This window comes from Ziziphus jujuba, chromosome 4 (assembly GCF_031755915.1).
Source record: "Ziziphus jujuba cultivar Dongzao chromosome 4, ASM3175591v1".
NCBI lineage: Eukaryota > Viridiplantae > Streptophyta > Magnoliopsida > Rosales > Rhamnaceae > Ziziphus > Ziziphus jujuba.
The window spans coordinates 13,466,527-13,485,823 of record NC_083382.1 but is presented as its reverse complement, the minus strand read 5'-3'; the positions used below and the strand labels follow the sequence as shown (position 1 = coordinate 13,485,823).

The 19,297-nt window shown below is 29.9% G+C and overlaps 2 protein-coding genes across 2 annotated transcripts; one reads left to right on the top strand and one right to left on the bottom strand.

Annotated features, from left to right (window-relative positions):
- Positions 1-8,175: 8,175 nt before the first annotated feature.
- LOC107417413 (ethylene-responsive transcription factor 4) lies at positions 8,176-9,175 on the bottom strand. The gene has a single exon (XM_016026031.4). It carries the CDS (start codon positions 9,066-9,068, stop codon positions 8,352-8,354), a length of 717 nt encoding a protein of 238 aa, XP_015881517.2. The 5' UTR covers positions 9,069-9,175; the 3' UTR covers positions 8,176-8,351.
- A 3,225-nt stretch (positions 9,176-12,400) lies between these two features.
- Positions 12,401-17,850, top strand: LOC107417412 (tyrosine aminotransferase-like). The gene is made up of 7 exons (XM_060816585.1): positions 12,401-12,621; positions 13,602-15,066; positions 15,332-15,671; positions 16,050-16,268; positions 16,475-16,534; positions 16,974-17,067; positions 17,557-17,850. Exons 2-7 carry the CDS (start codon positions 14,786-14,788, stop codon positions 17,673-17,675), a joined length of 1,113 nt encoding a protein of 370 aa, XP_060672568.1. The 5' UTR covers positions 12,401-12,621; positions 13,602-14,785; the 3' UTR covers positions 17,676-17,850.
- The last annotated feature ends 1,447 nt before the right edge of the window (positions 17,851-19,297 follow it).

The window sequence follows — 19,297 nt, the reverse complement described above, 5'->3', positions numbered from 1 at the left end:
AGTGAAATACTAAAATTACAACTCAAACTTAAAGGAGAGGAGACAAAAGTTCCATAACTGACACCATAAACATCTTTCAAGTTATTCAATTAACTTAGTTGATGCATAAGAAACAAAAGCCAGAAAACACGTGATTTGGTGTTAACCTACAAGTGTTTTTCCACAAAACATTTAAATAAAACAACAAAAAATTTTCTTTCCTACCTTTCTATTTCTTTACTGTAGAATATAAAGAACTAGTTATTGATAGTAATGACTTACCAAATATTAAATGCCTAACCTTTGAATATAACCAAAATCAACAAAATATTTACATCAAAACTTGATTTACTATTAAGTTATGATTGTTACAATATTATATTCGAGGAGATTCGGGTTTTAAATTTTCCTCTTATATATATATATATATATATATATATATATATATATATATATATATATGTTGATGTAAGTATCTATTTTAAAATTAGAATATTTTCTTCATAACAATTTGATTGGCAACTTGATTTATAGATGATCAACTATGGTTGTCTTTGTGATATTGTATTTTATCATAAGTACAAACAAAAGTAGTCGTAAGTCTTGCACATGAGTACTAGTATAGAAAAAATCTAGTCGTGTAACCAATTAATAATCCTTGAGTTCTGCTTTAAATAATTGGCTTACATGATTAGTAGTGAATTTCCTTGCTTAATGGTAAAATTCATACATGATAACAATAAAATCAACAAAATATTGAAAGTACACCCTCATAACCAATTATTAAAACAAAAATCTAATTTATTGCCAAAAATCTACTCACTTTCAAAGAACCCATTTGCTGCTGATTGCCAAAGCTTTTTACTATTGAAGAACATGTCTAATTGTGGATAGAAGAAAAAATATATACATGAAATCTATAGGTAGAGATGACTTATTAAAATACATCTAAATTCAACAATTGAGTCAAACTATTAGTAAATGTTCTTTCAAAATTTGTGTTATTGTATTTCATTGAGCGTTGTTTTCTTTTTTTTCTTTTTTCTTTTTTAAAATTTTGGGTGCAAACAAGAAGAAAAGAAAAAGAAAACTCATGCATAGCAATACTTTCATTGAAGATTAATTTTTTCTCATGGAAATTTGAGAAATAAAAGAAAAAAGAAGAAGAAGTAACTTGCTGAATCACATTGTTTGATAGACCTTATAAAATAGATAATCTCTTTAATAATGTCTATTTTATTTTTTTACCACAACTTAACAAAATAAATATACAAAACCATTAGAAAGTTCCTTTTTTCATATATTTTTTATTTTTATCTTTTGAGTGTAAACAAGAAGAAAAGAAAAAGAAAACTCATGCTTAACAATATTTTCATTGAAGACTAATTTTCTCTCATGAAAATTTGAGAAATAAAAAAAAAAAAAGAAAAAAAAAATAACTTATCGAATCACATTGTTTGATGGACCTTATAAAATAGATAATCTTTTTAACAATGTCTATTTTATTTTTTACCACATTAACCTAACAAAATAAATATACAAAAACCATTAGAATTTTTTTTCCCCTTAAACATTTGACTATATTTATAACATGCAAGAATAATATACCAATTTCTAGAGTCATTAAAGATGCTTTGACAAGACTAAATCTAGGTAGACAGTATAAAGAAAATAAAATTTTAGGTTTAAAAGAAATGCAAAAGAGGATATCGAATTAATTGCCCACAACTTGCAGCTTTGTGGTCAAGTAACCTGAAAAGGAATTCTTGGTCCTAGGGACAAGTTGTGGGCAAGCTACAAGATACCGAATTAATTACGGTGGACAAGCAAAAAGCCCCATGACAATACAATGCTAACCCATTTGAATTGACAGTATTTACTTTCAAACTGATATGAGAGCCTTTCTCTTTTTCCTCTTATGTGTCCTATTATCGGTTTGTGTTTGACATGGATTATAATAAATGCATATTTTTCAATTATTATTGTTTTTTTTTTTTTTTGGTTGAGTCCATAATTAATTTTGATATCTTTCAATAATTAGTTTTTGTTATAGTTTAAAATAAATAATTATTTTTTAACTATTTTTGGATAATATTCATTCATAAAGGGAAAACAAAATCAACCTAACAAAAATTTTAGCTATTAGATTTATTAATAATATTAAAAAAAATTCAATAAATACTTTTTCTTATTTTGAAAGTATTTTTAATAAACAACTAAAGTAAAACTTTGAAAAACATAAACACACTTGTATGAACAACATTATATGAAGAATATGCAACATCTAATTTATTTATATATCTAGTAAGAGTAGACATCTTATTATTTGATTGGTTTCTATTTAGTAATATTTATACCATTAAGGGTTCATTTATCCAGTTTTATGTTATATTAATATGTTATTCAATTAAATAATAACAAGTGTACTATTTATAAATATATTGATATATTAGATGATATTTATAACGTTATTATTATATATATATATATATATATATATATATATATATATATATATATATATATATATATAATATTAATCTACTGAGAACGTAGTTTCCGCATTATGTTAGGTATTTATTGATGAAATAAATGCCAAGGGTTGCTATATGTCCAACTAAAGTTTTAGTACTAAATCATTAATTAATGTAACTTGACTGACCAATACATTTCGATCTTATGTTGGAAATATATTTCCAGTAAAACATTAAGGATCTGTATTAAATCGTTTTGCAAAACAATTTTTCATTTTCACATACTTAAAAATGATCAAAAATATATTCAGTTGCTTTATTTGAAGTTTCTAATTTGAAAAAAAGTTTAAAACATTATCTAAAAAAGAATTTCATGGATCTCAAATAATTTGTAAACAAATATATAAAAGGATATAGATAATATTTATTATTTTTCAAATAAAAAATATTTATTGTATATAGATATATACCATATTTATTATATAACAGACACAAATATGAAAAATAATTACCATTTTCAAAAATAAATATTTTCTTTACCATATATATATATATATATATGATAGTTACCATTTAGCAAACTTGATTTTATTATTTTCATCCTCATAAAATATTTTTGAATATATTACCAAATATGTTTTTAAATTCTAAAAATACAAAATTCAATTTACCTCTTTTTCATTTTACAAGATTGATTTATAAAAATTGTTCTTAAAAACATTATCGAACAAACCCTAAGATTACTAATTTGACTGATTATTCTTTTAAATTTTTGTTGAATACTCCACAACAAAAACAACCCTAAAAACAATTATAATAGCTAATAACGAATAGCCAAATAATAACTCCATACAAAAAACAATAATACATGGCTACAACACATAAAACAAAACACAACCTAAATAAATAAATAAAAAACCATAATTCATAGATACAATACATAAAACAAAACACAACCTAAATATATGCTTACTAATTTATATTACCTGTTGTAACATTGGAAATATAATTTTCACCTTATGTCAGTATCTATTGACATGTTAAGTGTTAAGCATTGTTATTTGTCTAATTGGAGTTTTAATTTTAAATCATTAATTAATATGGCACTCTAGCACTTTATATGTTAATATGTTACCATCTTATTATATTGTAAAAAAATAAAAAATAAAAAAAGGGTCAAAACGATTGTTTCCATTTTAGAATACAACCAAAAAGGAAAAGAAGAAGAATTTGCATGGAAAAAAACAATAGAAGATACCAAAATCAAAAGAAAAAGGGGGAAAAAACATATTTCAGTATTGGCACCTGTTTGGACCATATATTTACCATTTTTACCATTATTTTTATTTAATAGTAATATGGTAAATTATTGATTTTATTAGAGTGATGGAGGTCTAAAAAATCTAATTTATTATTGGAGTAATTGATAGCCTAAATAAGGTCATATTCACATTGATTTTCTAATCAATTATTTGATTAAAGTGTCAATGTTGATTGATGACTAAACATGGACAAAATTCAAAATTCAAGTTGTTATTAAAATGGAAAAAATGCTTTAAATGGAAGCTTTCTACCGTCATGGGATTTGGAGGATATCAAATTGTTATTAAAATGGAAAAAATGCTTTAAATGGAAGCTTTCTACCATCATGGGACTTGGAGGATATCAAGGCTATTTTTTTAAAGGGTTTTACCAACAATGAGAGTTTTCATTTTATGGAGATTTCAGCCTATACAAGATGCATCAAGAGCAAGAAGAAGAACACCACTTTACAGATACAAAAACTCCAACTATGAAAACTCTATTTTAGAATCTCTCTACAATCTTCTAGATATTCATTGTCCTTGTTTTCATTTTTCAAGCAAACTTTATTTATTTTTTATTTTATTTTATCATTTTAGCTTAAAAGGTCCTAATTTTCTAGGCAAGAAAACAGCTTCTAATTTGGTTGTTTCCTGTAAATTAATACAGTCCTCTTAATTTAATCAGATTTATTTTTGTACAATTTTTATTATTATATACTTTTCATTATTTTCTCCAATCCAATTTAGAGTAGCAGGCTCACATACAAAAAAAAAAAAACAACCAAAATTGTTTGATTTTTGCAAAAGTATCCGATAGCAACCAAAAATTGCAATGCCAAAAGATGTAAAGCCCCATTGGAAAAGTAAAAAGGAGTGTGTTGATAAGATATAGCTATGATGTTGCCTAAATGGGATGATACTTAGCAGTAATCTATCAATAAAGCATGCTTCCGAGGCTTATCCTTTGTGGCTAACCAACGGCAACCTCTTTCTTGCAACTGTTTAATATACAATCAGTAAAGAAATTGTAAAAATGTATATATTTATACAATTCAATTAAAATTGGTGATTTTTCACATTCTGACCCTTTTTTATTTACTTGGGTAATATTAAATTTAAAGTCCATTGGGCCTTTCTGAGTTACCATTAATTCATTTGGGTCTAATTTTACAACCCGGCTAAGTTTATACACACGCATGTAGTTAGTTTTCTTATCCGAACGTATTTTCATAACAAAATCATTACCACTTTTATTATTAATTATTAAATTAAAATTTATTTTAATTTTTTAAATAAGTTAGATTATATATTAATATTTTATGAGAGAAAAAAAATTTATTTAAATTTTGAAAATAATTTTACATCTTAATCATTTAAATAGTATAAAAAATTAAAAATGAAATTTGATAGGAAAATTTTCATATACATGTGTATATAGTATATATATAATTTATATTACTTTGGTTACGATTTGATTGTAACCCATTATATCGATTGAATGACAAAAATTTCTATATGATGGTGGTGACACATCATAAGTAACAATCATATCTATGATATAATACCACAAATCACTAATATATTATTATATCATTGAAAATTATTCATATTATATTTTTTTAATTAAAAATGAAAATAAATATTCATATTTTATATAAATTATCCTTTTTCCTCTATAACTTTTACGCTTGCAGAAATCTTGAATAGGTAGATATTATTATCTTTGTTTAAAAACTATTCATGTTTTTTTTTGTTTTAATAGATGATTAAAAAAACAAATTAAAACATAATAATTTAAAGGACAATACGAGGGGCTTAGAATAAAGTCTAAAAGATAAATAGTTAAGGTAAAAACGTAAAAAATTACTTAATCGATGTATTAACTAATTTTAAAAGAAAAAGACCTTTCTTACCTTTCAGCCTCGGAAGCTACGCTAGCTTACCGGGAGCGGTGCGGCAAAAAGCAGCCCATGACATAAACACCTCAAATTTCGCCCTTTTATGTCTGATTGACACGCGTAGATCAGTGACATCCTTTGATTAGACTAATGGGTCCCACTCATTCTGATAACATTCAGGAGCTGATTTGACTACCGCAACCCTCTGGCGGCCTTTTGCTTTGCTTTCTGTCTCCAATTTTCGACACGTCATTCCTTCCCCTCTGCGCGGCTTCATTACGCCGTACGCACCAGCCCACGTGCTTCGCTGCTTCATGCTTTGTTCCCCAACCCCAACTAAACTTCATCCCACGCGCGCGTGTGCTTACCACTTTACCATGGGTTTCACATTTTATTTATTTATTATTGCTTAATTTGATAAATAAAAATGAGAAAAATAATAAAATTTATAATATAATATGGTGAAAATCTCGATAAATTTTATAATTTTTATGTATTCATCCGTGTTGTATTTTATTTTTTATTTTTTTTTGGCTTGAATTCATCCATGTTATATTATTATTATTATTATGTGATGGATTCCACGTCTACTTTTAGCAATTCATGAATATTTTAAATATAAATTTGGATCTTTGTAATTTCAGCCGCTTCTTACGAGAATATAATAATCTTACACAAAGTATATAATTCATTTTAAAGAATGAATAATCTATTCATGGGCTATTAGAAAAATATTTAAAGTATAATTATAAATAAATAATTTTATTGATTGAATATCTATATCTATTATTTTAAATTATATGGTTCTTCTGAAAAAAAAAATATATCAAAAAAGATATTACAAACAATAATGTTCATTGGAAGACTTAAGAGATTATATAGAACTTAAATTCGTCAAGAACAAAATTATTGATCAAATTCAAAGAATTCTATGAAAAAAATATATGTATATAAAAATGGTATTATATGTGATGGAAGGGGACTAACATGCATGAATGCCAAACATCATAGTCATAGCATTATGTGGATGGTGCAAATTTAGAAAAGAGAAAGCGAAGGGGTGGCGAAGAAGAGTGGTCAGTTGGGAGATTTGGTGGGTTTTTGGCGAAAGCGAAATCCTCTCTCTCTCTCTCTCTCTCTCTCCACAGATTCCGCCGACGCAGATAACAAAATACATGGGTCCCACCGAAAGCGGCAGCGACGGCACTCTTTAACACTTTCCTTCCTTCTCTCTCTCTCTCTCTCTCTCTCGCGCTCTTCCGTGTGGGACCCACTCCACTACTGTTCCCGCTTACCCTCCTCTTCTTTTCTTTCTACTTGCCACGAAGCACACATCCCCCGGCTTACGCTTAATCGGTTCTACCATAAAATAAAAATAAAATAATTCATTGGGCGGCTAAAGCGGAACCATAAACACCTCCCCCATCAATTATTATTATTATATGCACATACCGTCTACAGCAACTACGATACGTACACCGTCAATAACAAATTCTACGTGGGTCCCATTTTTGTTCCTCAACCTCGTGATTTTGCTCCCCACTCCCCCCTGTACATTATAACTTTGTTTATCCAAAAATAAAATAAAATAATTAAGAAAATATATTATCCTTTGCTATGCAATGACACGTGTGAAGGAACAAAAGCATCAAATAGTGTGCAGCTTAGACGTGTACTTCTCTGACAATAAGTACTAAAAACGTGTTTCAGTTAAGAATTCAGCAATTAAAACAACAATTTCAAATCTTTTGAATTTCAGTGAAATTGGCAAACCATGTTGGACTAAAGATTATTTTTTACATTTTTTTTTTTGGTGGACTAAATTTAAAATAATTGAGTCAAGTAAAATCGATTCAATTAGCATATTCCTCACATCCTATTTATGAGGTTGTAAATTATTATTATTACTTATATTCTTTTTTAAAAATAACTGAGTTCAGTTTTAATGGAGTTTAGCATTTTGTTGAGTTTATAGAATAGATTGAAATTTTCTTATTTTTTATTTCTTTTATTGAGAGACACGGCCGACAAATCCCATGTTAAAAGATAAGCCTGAAAAAATTTAAAAAAACAAAAAAAATACAAAAATCCAACGGCGAATTAAGATTAAATGTGTCATAACAAAGACTTACCATAAAAAATCGGAAAACAATGAAAATATTAAAATCTCTTTTACATATATAAAATTGATGTAATCAAGTCCCAACACAAACGAGGACTACAAAGAATCCAATTGAATAGAATTTCTCTTTTGTTCAACTTGTAGTAAATACTTTTTGAGAGGTATATTGTATTCATTTTGCATATTAGCTTTCTGGCACTATCTTCTTGATGTCCAATATAAATTCGATTACACTTATCAGGAAACAAAAGAAAAAAAAAAAAAAAACGAAAAATAAAATTAAAAAGCATTTGCTTACACAACAATAGAAATGGGGGAAAATAGATTATATATTTTGATTTTATATATATATTTTTTTAAGTTACCTTGAAAAGGTACTGAAAAACAAAAAAAAGAGAGATCCTAAAGCCATTTACATTAACATTAAAGGACGAACCAATTACAAGAAAGGTTCGTCGCTCTCTGTGGAACAGGAACACTGCCTCTTCGAAGTACAAAATAAACACAGTTTGTTTATAAAAAAAATTAAAAAAAGGCTTTTGCTGGTTATTATTATTACAAAAATGTTAGAAAATTAGGCGTCCATCGGAGGAGCCAGGTTAAGGTCAAGATCGAGAAACTTTTTCGGTTGACCATCAACCACGGAAGACGAGTCTGACTCACTCTGGGCCTGGGCCAGGGCCTGGATCTGAGCCCCACTTCGAACACGCCCGTCGAACTCCACATGGCTCGCGTCGAACCTAACCGGAAAAACCGGAGTAACAAACTCCCCCCTTCTAATCGCGTCATAGAACAACACCGGACGCGCGTGAGCCAAACCTCCAAAAACCATATGCTGGGGCACCGTCGCCGTCGGCACCGACACAGCTGGCTGTTGAAGAAAAGGAAAAACACCGACAACACCACCACCACCACCAAGGCGGCGCGTGGGTTCACGCTCGGACGCATCACGACCTTCGTTGGAATCGACGGTGCTGCTACGGCTAGGGCTGTCGACTTCGGCGGCGTCGGCGGCAGGGTGAGGGAAATTGGTCTTAGCCTTAGCGCCGCGGAACTCCCTTGCAGCGGCGTCGTAGGCTCTGGCAGCTTCCTCGGCGGTGTCGAAGGTTCCGAGCCAAACGCGGCTTTTCTTTCCGGGGTCTCTGATTTCGGCGGCGTATCTTCCCCAGGGTCTTTTCCTGACACCTCTATAATGCATCTCTTTTCCATCACCAATCCCTCTGTTACCATTCGCCGTCGTCTTCGTCGTCGTCGTCTTCTTAACGCCGCCGATTCTTTCTTTCAGAGCCATAATTTGAAAGATAATGTGAAAGAAGAAGCAAAAGAAGTGAACGTTATTGTAAAACTTGAAAAATTATTAATGGATATCGTGCTTTAGAAGACAAATGGCTGATATGGTTGCGGATTATATTTATAGAGGCGAGCTTGAGCTCAAGTTTTTTTTTTTCAATTTTTTTAATTAAAAAATAAAAAAATAATTAAAATTTGATTTTATTATGGCTTTGAGACTATTGGGCGGTCAGCGAGTAGTTTGACTCAGAGGAAGGGCGCCGCCCAAGCGATATAAGAGAGAGAGAGAGAGAGAGAGTGAAAAAGGGACATGACGTGGCACGCGGGAATGTCAAGACAAGCGGCGAGGTGTACGATTCTGTGCCGGCTTATGGCCCCAATGGCCGCTATTACGGCAGACATTGTGGATTGAATCACACGAGCGTGTACGTCACCTCCTTCACGCATCTGGTTGAGTAGAGGAGGGTGAAACACACGCTCGAGTGGTGGATGGGGAAAGCTGAATAGTAGTGTATTGAAGCTGATGACCAATTCTAACAACAATCACCATCGTTTGCCACGTCAAAACTGTTTTCTCCAAAAACACCCCCGTTTGAATCGTTCGGTCTTGAAAACCGACAGTTGGGGGTGGAACACAGAGAGAGGGGGAGAGAGAGAGAGAGAGAGAGAGAACGCGGAAAGTAACCAGTGAGACGTTGACACGCGTCGCTGTCATTGGGAGAGAAAGGGGTGGGGTTGGGTTAATGACGCGTCGTTTAAAGGGGAAAGCCGTGTCGTGCCCATCATTTTGCGGTTTCGGTGCAATCACCTAACAACGTCTGTGAGAGAGAGAGAGAGAGAGAGAGTGAGAGAGGGTTGGCTTTTGTTTGTGTCTTTTTATTTTGTCTCCATTTTCGGATGTAGGATTTAGATTTCATACGCCACTCTCTGTCTGCGCTTTCCTCCTTTCTCTCTCTCTTTCTTTCTTTCTTCCTTTTTCCTCTACTCGCTATCCATGCGCGTAGTATATCTATTTGGTCCAAAATTTTGGTCTAGGCGCGTGGAAATTGGTAACGTAATGTTTGGAGAAAATAAAAAAACAAAAAATGGTTGAATGGTAATAAAGCACTGGGTAATGGTGTGGGGTAGACTGTATTGGATACAAACCCCATCCGCCTCTTTTGTCATTTGTCAATCGGTGGACTGGACGACAACACTGATAAGTCCACCAAAACATTGTAATACGAAAATGTATTTTTCTCATGAAGGGTTTTTGATAGGTCATTTGTCAAGCTTTAGGAAACCTCCTCTTTTTCTTTTTTCTTTTTTTTTTTTTTTGAAATAAAGATTTTGATTTATGCGCTTTCAATCTCCTCCTTCTTCACTCAAAACAAAGTCAGTTTTTTGTTATTATGTTAATTCTATTTTTCTTAAAAAAAAAAAAAAAAAAAGAGGATCTAATGTGTAGTACGTCTTTTTATAAGATTCTCATTTGTAAAATCATTCTGTATATTACATCCAAAAGTATATATATATATATATATATATTTAACTTAAAGACTATTTTGCATAAAAAATTGAATATTTACTATAATCCTTTCATATTACATTTTTATTTCACTATAACCCTTTTGGTAGTCAAAATTTAACTAATTTGTATATTTAATTTAAAATGATAATTTTAACAAATTTTCTTATCCACATATGGATAAGAGTAGGCATTGTATACAAGGCAAGGATGTAATGAAGTCCAATTTCTATAATTATTTCATGGATTTGTTTACTACCTTTGGAGCACGAAATCTAGTTACTAGATCAAATTTTTGTTGGTTTCAAAAGTTGTGCTTCTTCTTCTCATAAAAGTGGGATCCACATGTACATCTATATGAGACTCACCTTTTTATGCGAGAAAGGAATGCAATTTTTGGAAGCATTTAAAATTTTTTCTCAGTTTCACTATAAGATAAAATGACTAATTATGAAACCTCTCATCAAAAAACTGAATTTAGAGGCAATTACATTTTATTCCTCCCAACTATTTACTTTTTGACAAAACACTTTGCATTGCTCTAAACTATTTTTCCTTTTTTTTTTTTAACTATTTTTATTGTTTAATATGCAATTTTTTCTAATATATCGGACAAAATATGTTACACATATTGTGTAACAGTAAATTAAAATAAAAGAAAGCAAGTTCTAAATAGATTGTATAAGTTGTTTATGATTAATTTAATCAAATTCATATGTAAAATATATGATTAGATTTAACTGACGGAAAAAACAATAGTTTATGATGTAACATGAGGGGTTTTGGAAGTAAATGCAAAAAAAAATGGGGAAGGGATAAATTGTACTTGTCTAAAAGAATTAAAGTATATTTGGTAAAATCTTACACGATACAAATTTTTACGATAATTTGTGGATTTGAGTTGACGATATCATATCAAATCTGTATCAGTGTTATCCAATAAAATCCAATAAATTAACAGATGAAATATGATAATACATAATAAACGTATTAAACCAATTAAAAAAAATATTTTTATAATTATATAAGTTTTATAATATTAAAATTATTTAATTTATTATTAGACATGGATTATTTTTTTTAAGTTTAATTTTAAAAATATATATAAAATAAATAAATTTCTTTGCAAGATTAAACATGTAACTTTTCCATCATTTTTTTTTTAAAGAATTGTAATTAAACATTAAACACGTAACTTCCTCCCAACGTCACGAGTCAAGATCAGAATTTAAATTTCAGATAAACCCCCTTTATTTCAACAACCAAAAAAAAAAAGAAAAAAAAAAAAGAAAAAGAAAAACAAGAGAAGAAACCTTTATTATAGGATCGAATTATTAGGTAGCAAGATGGCATTGGATTCTCGCGTTCTTGTCAGATAAAAGAAAAAGAAAAAAGACAACCCAAAACTATGTATATCATAAATTATTCGGCGTATAATATGATACAATGATATATACACATATATATGACCTTCAAAACATAATGCAAAATATGGCATGGTATAAATTCCTTCTATATATATATGTTTAAAGTTAAATGTACATCAATAACCGATAAAAAAAAAAAATGTTTGTCTATTTTCCTAATATATATGTGTAGGGAAGAATTCAATAAACAAAGATATCTGATAAAAAAAATTTGACAAATTCTTTTGGTATATCAAGGATTGATAATAATTAAAAAATTACAAGTAGTTATTTTCATAATTTGTATATCGTTATATTTTAATATTTAATGAATAAGATGTTCTTTATAAAAAAATGTTTGGAAGTATTTATGATAAACTATATTGATATAACATCTAGCCAAATAAAAAAAATTAAAAAGAAAGTTTGCATCAATTAAAAGATTGATAGTTGCTTTATTGCTTTAATAGATATTTTAAGTAGTTATTGTGAATAAAATAGATTTATCTTACAAAGAAAGGCCAAGAAGTTGGAAACGGAGATGGGGAGGAACAAGAAGTGGAAGATGCTGTTATTGATGCTCTTTGCTCAGCCAAATTCAACTGTTATTCTTCACCAAATGGTATTCTTCCATCAAGGAGGTATATATGCGTCAATAATATCTTATATAATTTGGTCCATTTTTTTATGGACAACATTTGCCTCACACCAGTGTGTAGCAATTCATCCTTACTTTCACATGGCGTATTATCACTATTTAATTCAATTTTATAACTAAGCATAATTAGTTTGTAGTATTTAATTATTAATTATTTTATTTTATGGGATCCCTCGTATAATATATAAATAATAAAATTTTAACACAAAAGTAAAGAGAAGTGCCTCCATACCAATGTGGAGACAAATATTTTTTTATTTTATTCTTTTTATATGTTAAAACTTTTGAATTAAATGATAATTCAATATGGTTCTAAATAAAGATATAAGATATATCATGATTCAATTTGGCATTGGAATCTTAGTGTCCGTGATGTTTTGAATTAGAATCTTGATACCCATTTGCATTTATGTTCATGTTAAATAGTTTGCACACTTGCTATCGGACTATGAACATTATCTTTGCCTTATTTCATTTTTTTAGACTCTCAGCTACTAATATCCATGACATCAAATCCCATGTAGTAAAGAACAATGTAGGCTTTAGTTTCATAAAAAATGGCAGACCATTTTGTTCCAATCCACTTTTTCTTAAGCACCAGAGATATAAATCCCACCAGGAAAATGCATTTCCTGTGTGGAATTTGTTAGTTTTTGTTTGTTGGAACTTGGAAGGATTTGATAGCTACAATAATTCTCTCTTCTAGCACTTTTGAGTGAAAATGTACCAGAAAATTCTTGCATGATTGGAAGTAGTAAGATAAAAAGTCATATAATGCTATATCAGAAACATGTATTGATGTGTATATATATATATATATATTTATATGTGCTTTACAATTCCACATCAATGAAATTGCTGGTGAAAAATTGATCTTACATATAAATAAGTTTTGATGCTACAAAATACAAACAGGGCAGTTGCAGAGTACCTCTATGTTTTGTTTGTTTGATTTGTTATTAGGTTTCCGAGATGAAAAGGAAGCTGAAAATTCTTGTTATTGCTGACGAAGCTTATGAGCATCTAATATTTAAAAATACTCCATTTGTGCCTATTGGGAGTGTTTGGATCCATTGTCCCTATTATTACACTTGGTTCTATTTCAAAGAGATGGCTCATTCCTGGTTGGGAAACTTGATTGGCTTGTAACAAGTGATCCCAATGGCATCCTTGAAGTATCTGATATCCATTTTTCTCTAAATCTCTCTAATCTTATTTGTTTACTAAGAAAATAAGCTGGTGAAGTTGAACACTTTCTTCTCTGTCAGATTTATAGAATTATAGAATTATATATTTCTCACATATATTAAGTCAAGCATTTGCAAACCTTGATGCAACAAAAGTTTCATTTTATTAATTTTTGGTTAAAATAGTATGCTTTCAAATCCTATTAGCAAGGATCTATGCAGTCTCAGTGAATATTTTGCATAATCTGATCTTTTAGGTACTTGAAAAACTAACAAGCATATATGTTAACACATTTGATTGCCACTTAAAAAAGAAAAAAAGAAAAAAAGAAAATTAAAAGAAGTAAAAAGTATTATAGTTACAACATTGCAGGTGAAGCTAAATCTGTCTGATTTGTTGGATGACAATGGAGATGCTTTTGAAGTTTTGGTTTCGAACCTCGCTGAAGAGGAATCTGTTGTACTAGAACCAGGTTAAAAACAGGGCAGTGGCAGAGTACCTGTGTCCTTGTGTTGCATATAAATTATCACCAGACAATGCTTATCTGACATCCTAATTGCTGATTTTGTTGACCATTAATCGTATACAAACTCAATAGATTTGTTACACTTTACACAAATCTCAGGGCAACCATTCTAAGGATCTTGTTCCTTAAAATAGCGACAAATTATATTTAAACCCTTTGATTGTCAGTTCTCTATTAAATTTTGAAATCAAATATCTTTTATTTTATATGTGTGACAAGACCAACGTGGGGATGTTCCATTTTTATTTTTTTATTTATTTTTTTTCAATGGTAGAAATTAATTAATTGTTTTTATAGACAAAAAAAGTGATCACCAGCTTCTTCTCAAAACTCATATATTTGGTAAGTAAATATATATAAGAAAGAAGGCTTAGGCTATAGCTTCATGGGACCCCATTGCATTGCAAAGTAGATGAGCTAAGTAAGTTTAGAAATGGAAGAGGCTTTGAAGAAGTGGAACTTTGAAGGAGTTGACGGATCAGTAGACGACATGGAAAGGGCGTCCGCATACACTGTCCGAGGAGTTGTATGCAGCATAATGGACAGTCTCAACGGTGATGATATGAGGACAGTGGTTCGTCTCGGCCATGGCGATCCTTCCAATTTTCCATCATTCCGTACTTGTACTGTTGCTGAAGATGCCATTGTTGATGCTCTTCGGTCCGCCAAGTATAACCACTATTCTGTTAAAAATGGCATTCTTCCAGCAAGAAGGTAAGGTAACTAGTTGTTCTTTTTAAGATGAGTAAATTTTTATAGCTTACTTTGATAGCTCTCACTATTTTCATTTTGAATACAAAGTAGAAAAATAAAAAAATATTGCATGATTGAAAGTATATAGTATTATATAAGTAACATAAATGTGATCTATGCTGTATAAATAGGTAAATATGCATTTTACATAAAATTTGTTTAGCAATTCAAATGATCAAAGAAAATTATTGGTTAAAAAATGATGCCTCATAATGAAATGAAACAGGGCAATGGCAGAGTACCTGTCTCGTGATCTCCCATATAAATTATCACCAGATGATGTTTATCTTACAGTTGGTTGCGAGCAAGCTATTGATGTCATATTGACGGTCCTTAGCCGTCCTGCTGCCAATGTTCTGCTTCCGCGGCCAGGCTTCCCATTGTACGAAGCTCGTGCTGCGTGTTGCAGTCTTGAAGTCCGGCATTATAATTTGCTCCCAGGACGAGATTGGGAGGTTGATCTTGAAGCTGTTGAAGCATTATCTGATGAGAATACCGTTGCCATTGTCATCATAAATCCTGGCAATCCTTGTGGAAGTGTCTATAAGCACCAGCATTTGGAGAAGGTTTTACTCAAATTTATATTGCATCTCTTTAATGGCTAATTCTATAAAATGAAAGTGAAAAAGAACAGAGAAGAAATAATAATAATAATAATAAGAAACTTTAGTTTGTATCGTTTTGTTATTGAGAAATTACAAAGAAAATGACTAGCATCTTTGGTAGCTAGCATACAACAGAGTTGTATTCTTGGAAATAATTGTGATAACAATTGTACTAGTGATGTTGGTTGTTGAAATTTGAAAAACTTTAATTTGGTACATTTTTCAAAATAAATGTCTACATGCACTGTAGTAATTTTCCAAGCAAACCAACTTCTAGGAATAGATTAGGAATTCTTTAAACATCTGAGTTTATGTTTTGTTGATTCTATACGCATGAAGGTCACGAAGATGGCAAGGAAGCTTAGAATTCTTGTAATTGCTGATGAAGTTTATAACCATTTAACTTTTGGAACAACTCCATTTGTGCCAATGGGAGTTTTTGGATCAACTGTGCCAGTTATTACCCTTGGTTCTATATCAAAGAGATGGTTCGTACCAGGTTGGAGACTTGGTTGGCTCGTGACAAGCGATCCCAATGGAATCCTTAAAAAATCCGGGGTCTGATTTCTTTTAATTTCCTTAGACCTGTAATTTGTTCATTAGCTGCTGTAGTTTGCACAGACTTTTTATTACACATAGTTTCATGAACAACAAACACAGTATATAAGGATCATTATATTGATTTTCTTATATGCAAGACTAATATAGAATTATAAAAATCATATTTCTCACATTTTTTTTATTGTTCTACTTTCCACCATTAGGTTGCCAAGAACATCATGGGTTACCTCTATGTCTCAGCTAACCCTGCAACCTTCATTCAGGTATATTGCAAGATTGCCGTGCCATTTGCTTTTATGCCTTTATTTATTAATTTTTTTTTGGTAAAGATTAGAACAATGTGGTTTTACGTATATATTAGGGTGCACTTCCTCAAATTCTTGAGAAAACAAAGGATTATTTCTTTTCAAAATCAGTTAAACACACTGAGAAAGGCTGCAGAAACATGCTATGCTAAACTAAAAGAAATCCCTTGCATAACTTGCCCAAACAAACCAGAAGGCTCAATGTTTATAATGGTAAGGACATTAAATAATCTAGTGCTCGTTTGATAACGTTACGTTTTTGGTTTTTTTTGTTGTTTTGGATTTTTTTTTTTTTTTTTTTTTTTTAAGTTTTTCTTTTGTTGTGTATGTATATTGAAACCACTTTTAAAGTGTTTATAAAATGAGACTCATTTTGATAACGTTTTTCATATTGCAGGTGAAGCTAAATCTCTCTTTTCTGGAAGACATTGATGATGATATGGACTTTTGCATAAAGCTTGCGAAAGAGGAATCTGTTATAGTTCTACCAGGTATATAAAAAAAGAGTCTTTTGACTTCTTTCACAGTTTTTCCAGTACTTGATTTTAGTGACCTCTTCCTCACAAGCTAGTCGCATCCATGCTTGCTAACCTCTAATACAAAATAAAAACCTCCATCTTGCTGCAGCTTGACATTTTCTCTATTTCAAATATGGATGAAAAACATAGTACCTAATACCTATTGTGTTAGCTTGAAAAGTTGCATATATTTCTTCGAATTTGACTATTGATAAATTTGATACAAGGTGGGTTAATATTGTACATAAAAAGTATGTCCGGGTGAGAACAGATTTATTGGATTGGAGTGCCATAATTTTGAATGATAACAAATATGCCTTATGGGATCCAGTATTGACATTATAATACTTGATTGATTTCATTTAATTTCTTTTTTGCATTATAAAACATGGGGAAGTGAAATTTTAATGGCAGCCAATTAAATTAGCAGAGTGATAATGTGATCAAAATAATTTGTTGCAGGAGTTGCCTTGGGATTGAAGAATTGGATTCGTATTACTTTTGCCATTGAGCCTTCAACTCTTGAAGATGGGTTTGGGAGAATAAAACACTTCTCCCTAAGGCATAAAAAGAAGCAATAGCATTTTATGTTGGAAAACATAAGTACTTGATTGTCCTGTTATAGCTTTCGAGTGATTAATAGAAGAGTGGTTGGTTGGAGATCAACTTCGTGATTGATCTCATCATGCAATTATGTAGCTAGAGATCACCAACTCAATTTGCGCTGCACAACTTTTCTTTGGATAAGTAGTAATGAATTTTGACTATGATTGGACCTAAAATCTCTAGATTAAAAATCATTTTCTTGTTAAATTTATGGTAAGTATATAAAGTTGGAATTATGTTTTCATTTTAATATAAGATGGAAATATAATGATATAGTATGTAAATAGTTGGACAAGTGATAACTTTTAATATTTATAGATGATTAATTTTTTAACATAAAATAATAACTGTGTTTCTAATAAATTAAATAATGTCAAATACGTCTATATAAATATTTTTGGATTTGCATGGAGCTATGTGCATGTATTTTGTCAAATTTATTAGATTAAAAGTTTATTTTAATTTAGAAGATAAAGTTGAAATAAATAGTTGGAAATACATTTTATAAAGTTTATTATAATAATCACATTGCAGGTTAAGCTAAGTAAATCTCTCTATATTGGGAAAAAAAGAAGAAGAATAATTCATGAACAAAAACTTCTCCGAGCTTGAGGGCATTAAATAACCTTATTATTTTATTAGTTTTATATTGGATGCCAATTTAATTTTGCAACTTGGCAACACCAACTTGTAAAGGAATCACGTACAGATAACATTACCTAGTATGTTCCTAATTCTCAATTATCTATTTCTTGGTTGCTTATTATACACATTTACAAAAACACATTTTTTTAGCGGTTCCCAACATGCTAAACTCAATAATATGGTGTTGAAACTGCAATCGAAGTACAATCAAACACAGCAAATTAAATTACCACCATTAAATTATATTAATTGAAAGAAATTGTATTCTAATATTAGGTAAACATGACCAAATTGTTAATTACTGATAGTTAAAAAGATCCAATTGGACTAAAATACAATAAATTAAAATTTAAAAGCCCAAATTGGAACATTTAACTTTTTTTTATTTGATTATGTACAAGAATTTTTACTTTAAAAGGAAGGAGTGTGTATCTCAAACTTACAATTTCATTTAATATAAGAAGGTTTATCATGAAATTAATCTTATTTAACAAAACAGTTTTCAATTTAAAAGCCGAATATACAACTCTCTAAATTATAAGGTACTAAAGAATAATTAAAAATTCGGCAACAGAGCACCCTTCCTACTTATCGATTCCATAGAATACCAACAACTTTGTAAAACGGGAAAGGGGTAAAGCAAGTGTAATTCGAAAATAACAAAACCTATTCAAGTATACAATGCGAGAACTTTTAATAGTTTAGTGGGTAAAGTGCAAAGAAATCTATTAGTTCGGAAAAATAAAGTTCTTTTTAACTTGTTACTAATAAAATAAAATTTTATATGATTATTAACAAAACTAAAAAAATATACAATTTTTTCCTAAAAACTATACATAACATGTTTTTAAACTTTCCTAATATATATATATATATATTTTTAATTTTATTCTTCTAATTAGAAGTAAAATTTTTTAAAGACTCGTTCAATCTTTCTATGATTCTAGATTTT